The sequence below is a fragment of the Cupressus sempervirens genome, chromosome 7, assembly GCF_028749045.1.
Source record: "Cupressus sempervirens isolate cs-2001-9-10 chromosome 7, ASM2874904v1, whole genome shotgun sequence".
Classification (NCBI taxonomy): domain Eukaryota; kingdom Viridiplantae; phylum Streptophyta; class Pinopsida; order Cupressales; family Cupressaceae; genus Cupressus; species Cupressus sempervirens.
Window position 1 is genome coordinate 842,723,320 of NC_143124.1, and position 3,491 is coordinate 842,726,810.

Consider the following 3,491-nt stretch of genomic DNA (forward strand, 5'->3'; position numbering starts at 1 on the left):
GGTATTATATTGTCTCTTCAAGGGACAATTTACAAGAATTTATGTCATTGTCCTTGTGCAAGCTTGACCCTCAATAGTTAGGATTAGGATAGATCATTTAGAATTTATGATTAGGATTATGGTTTAGGGTTAGGGATAGAATTAGGAGTGAGAGTTTCCAATAGGATTGAAATTTAACATTTATAGTTAGAGTTCATCAATTAGAGTTAGCAACAACATTTAATGTTCACTACATTTAATTTTATTTAGTGTCTAGGCTCAATTTTGTTTGGTGTGAGTTTAAACTAATCTAGAGCTAGGGTTAGATTTCCACTTTCTTTATGAGGGTTTAATATTTTCTTAGTGTCTTTATTATAGAGTCCAATTTTAAAATGGTGTTGTGTTAGGGTTCAAATTGATGCTTGTATTAAGGATGTGGTTGATAAAAAAATTGATTTTTTATTTAGTTAGGTTTAGGGTTGTTAGTTTTGGTGTAGAGAGAAGAATTATGTCAACAATAGGGATTAAACAATTATTATTATGATTAGGGGTAGAGTTTGGATTATATTAATGAAAATTTAGGGGTGAAGAATAGATTTTTGGTTTGGTGAGGGTTAGGCAAGTATTATCAATAAGGTTGAATTATGATTATAATTATAATTAGTGTTTAACACTTAAAATTAAGATTCATCAATTATAGTAACAAAAAGATTTGGATTTTAGGATTACAATTTGGAATTTTATTATTGTGATTAGGATTAGGTTTAGGCATTTATTACAAATATTATGGCTAGGGCTCATTATTTATAATCAGAGTTTAGCATTTAGTATTTGCATTAGGGTATATCATTCAAGAATATGGTGTGTATATAGGATTAGAGTTAAAATTGAGCTTATCAACTAGAGTTAGTGTTTAGCATAAGGATTATGGTTGAGAATTTATGATTAGGGTTTAATATTTAATATTATGATTTATCATTTAGGATTCTAGTTTGAAGTTGGATAGGATTTATGGTTAGTGTTAGGTTTTTGAATTTAAGGTGTAGCATTCAAGATTACCATTTAGATAGTGTTAGGTGTTTGAAATTTAAGATTTAAGTATTTAATAGATGGGCTTAGCTATTAGAGTTTGGATCAAGGTGTAGCATTGATGATTTATGATTTATGATTAAATTCATCATTCATGATTTATGGTTGGGAAAAAAATTGCTATTTTTTTTTTTTTTGACACTATGTGAAGAGTTCCAATGCAAAGCATTATGATTTACAAATAAATGAACACAAATACTTAACCCCATTAAAATATATTTTAAATAATATTTTCATCTTGTAAAACTTTTATCAACTGAAGTAGTCAAATTCATGACATAAACATAATAATATGAAAAAATAAAAGAACATATTTAAAAAATATCTATAACTTTTTCTACTTTAAAAATATATAAATGTAGATTTCATAATCAAAATGACACTATTATATACTTTTATAATATAATTTTTTAAGACAGAAATTACTACTCTCTTACAATGTTTTAACTATGTGAAGGTTGCCTATCAAGATAATATCGATTTCCAAATAAATGAATACAAATACTGAACTCTCGAATGCCTAGTGTGGAAGCATTAAAATCTATTGTAAACTTACAAGAAATAAAATACTAAAATTAAGTGAATATTGTTAAAACCATAGCGGAAATGGAGGAGAAGCGGTAGATTCAACCATAAGTATTTGCAATATGTGCCGAGGATATTTGTCTTGAAAACCTGTCCTGATTTCAAGAATTTTGCGTTAGCTTTTTTAAGCAGGTAATTAATATTCCAAATTTTTATTAGTCGGACAGTTGTATGAACACTCAGAAATGTCTCCATGTACCATGTCAATAAATAGGTACCACCATAGCCCAAGACACACACAGAATACTGAATAGCAACCCCAAGTAACAAGCAAACAAAAAAAATTGAAACATTAGTTTACTGCCTTTGAGAAATGGGTTCTCCAAAGGCAGTTGCAGTGAATATTGTTTTTGCACTTTCAGTCATGAATATGATTCTGGTTCAAGGTTAGTGTCTCCCTCACTTTTATTTTATTGAATAAGCCCGATGTTTGATTGGCATACATGATTTGCACAGTGATGGAAATAGTTGTTAATCCTTAAATTTTTAGATGAAATTGTGTACGTTTTCAATTGTTGTTTTGGATCGTATATTGTAGAAAACTAATACTAATACTAATTATAAACATTAATGTTATGCAATTGAAGGTTTCGAATGTGAGAAGCTTCCAGTGGAATTCTGTGCTTTTGCAGTGTCATCCTCAGGAGAACGCTGTGTTCTTGAGAATAAGTACATCTCCAAATCCACATCAGCCCAATATGATTGTCAGGTTGCAATTTTACTTAAAAGCCCATCTGATTAAATTGATATTTAGTTGACGTGAAAAGAGAATTGTTTCGGTAACAATTATGAAAAATGTTTGTATCAATAGAATCTTGGTTAGCTATTGATTTACAGTTTTCGATAATGTGGATGTGCATTGCAGTCCTCTGGTATCAAGGCAGACCAGATAATTGAATGGATTGAGAGCAAAGAGTGTCTGGATTATTGTGGCTTATCAAGAATGTCTGTGGGCATGTCCTCTGATGATCTCACTACCAATCGTCATTTCACCTCAAAGTTATGCTCAGATAGTTGCCTAAACAGTTGCCCCAATATAATGGAACTATACTTCAATCTGGCTGCAGGAGAAGGTAAGTCATGCTTTTAGCGCATTGAACAATTATAACATTCTTTGTGTTGTTTCATTTACTCTTTTATTTCATCCAAGCTAAATGTTTTGTGTCTTTGACCTACTATTAATAGGATTATACCTTCCACAATTTTGTGACACAATCAACAAACAAGAGCGTGGAGCAGATGCACCATGGGCTTCCCTTTCTCTTTCTGATGCAGCAAACGCACCGTTGTCTTCACTTTCTCAAGTAGCAAATGCACCGTGGCCTTCTCCTTCTGTTTCCTTTGAAGCTTTAGCACCAACATCATCATAACTTTTCATCCATGAAAACTTGAATGGAATTACTATGAGTTTCTTTACTTGCCAATTAATTTCTAACTAGATAAAATGCTATACAATAAGGAAGATTGGGCTTTTTCGCTCCCAATCTACATTATTCCATTGAGTTATCTTGCTCTCGTTCTACGTTATTCTATATTTCTCCCAACTTTTATAATTAGTACCTGCGGGAATCTTTGTGATGCCAATAAAGTTGGCCATTTACAAATGATTCAATAATTTTATCAATAAAATGGTTCAATTTGTCTTTGCTTATTAAATGATTCAGCATATTTATCAATTAGATATATAGATATTTAAGAATAAATATTTTTGAAAACTAGATATACATATATTTTTGAAAATTAGATTTTTATGTAAGAGTGGTTATGTTGGAACTATTTATTATACTTTTATAATTTTTATGAAGTAGAATGAAGTTAAATAATTAGTTTAAGATTTC

General features: G+C 30.2%; 1 protein-coding gene across 1 annotated transcript; it reads left to right on the plus strand.

The window, feature by feature from the left end:
• Positions 1-1,966: 1,966 nt before the first annotated feature.
• LOC149550033 (uncharacterized) lies at positions 1,967-3,023 on the plus strand. Its single transcript, XM_089794413.1, has 4 exons — positions 1,967-2,039; positions 2,241-2,362; positions 2,519-2,726; positions 2,839-3,023. Exons 1-4 carry the CDS (start codon positions 1,967-1,969, stop codon positions 3,021-3,023), a joined length of 588 nt encoding a protein of 195 aa, XP_089650539.1.
• The last annotated feature ends 468 nt before the right edge of the window (positions 3,024-3,491 follow it).

Coding starts and splice junctions, on each gene's coding strand:
- LOC149550033 (XM_089794413.1), top strand. CDS start 1,967: ATGGGTTCTCCAAAGGCAGTTGCAGTGAATATTGTTTTTGCACTTTCA. Junction 2,363..2,518: donor CAGCCCAATATGATTGTCAG/GTTGCAATTTTA, acceptor TGTGCATTGCAG/TCCTCTGGTATCAAGGCAGA. Junction 2,727..2,838: donor CAATCTGGCTGCAGGAGAAG/GTAAGTCATGCT, acceptor TACTATTAATAG/GATTATACCTTCCACAATTT.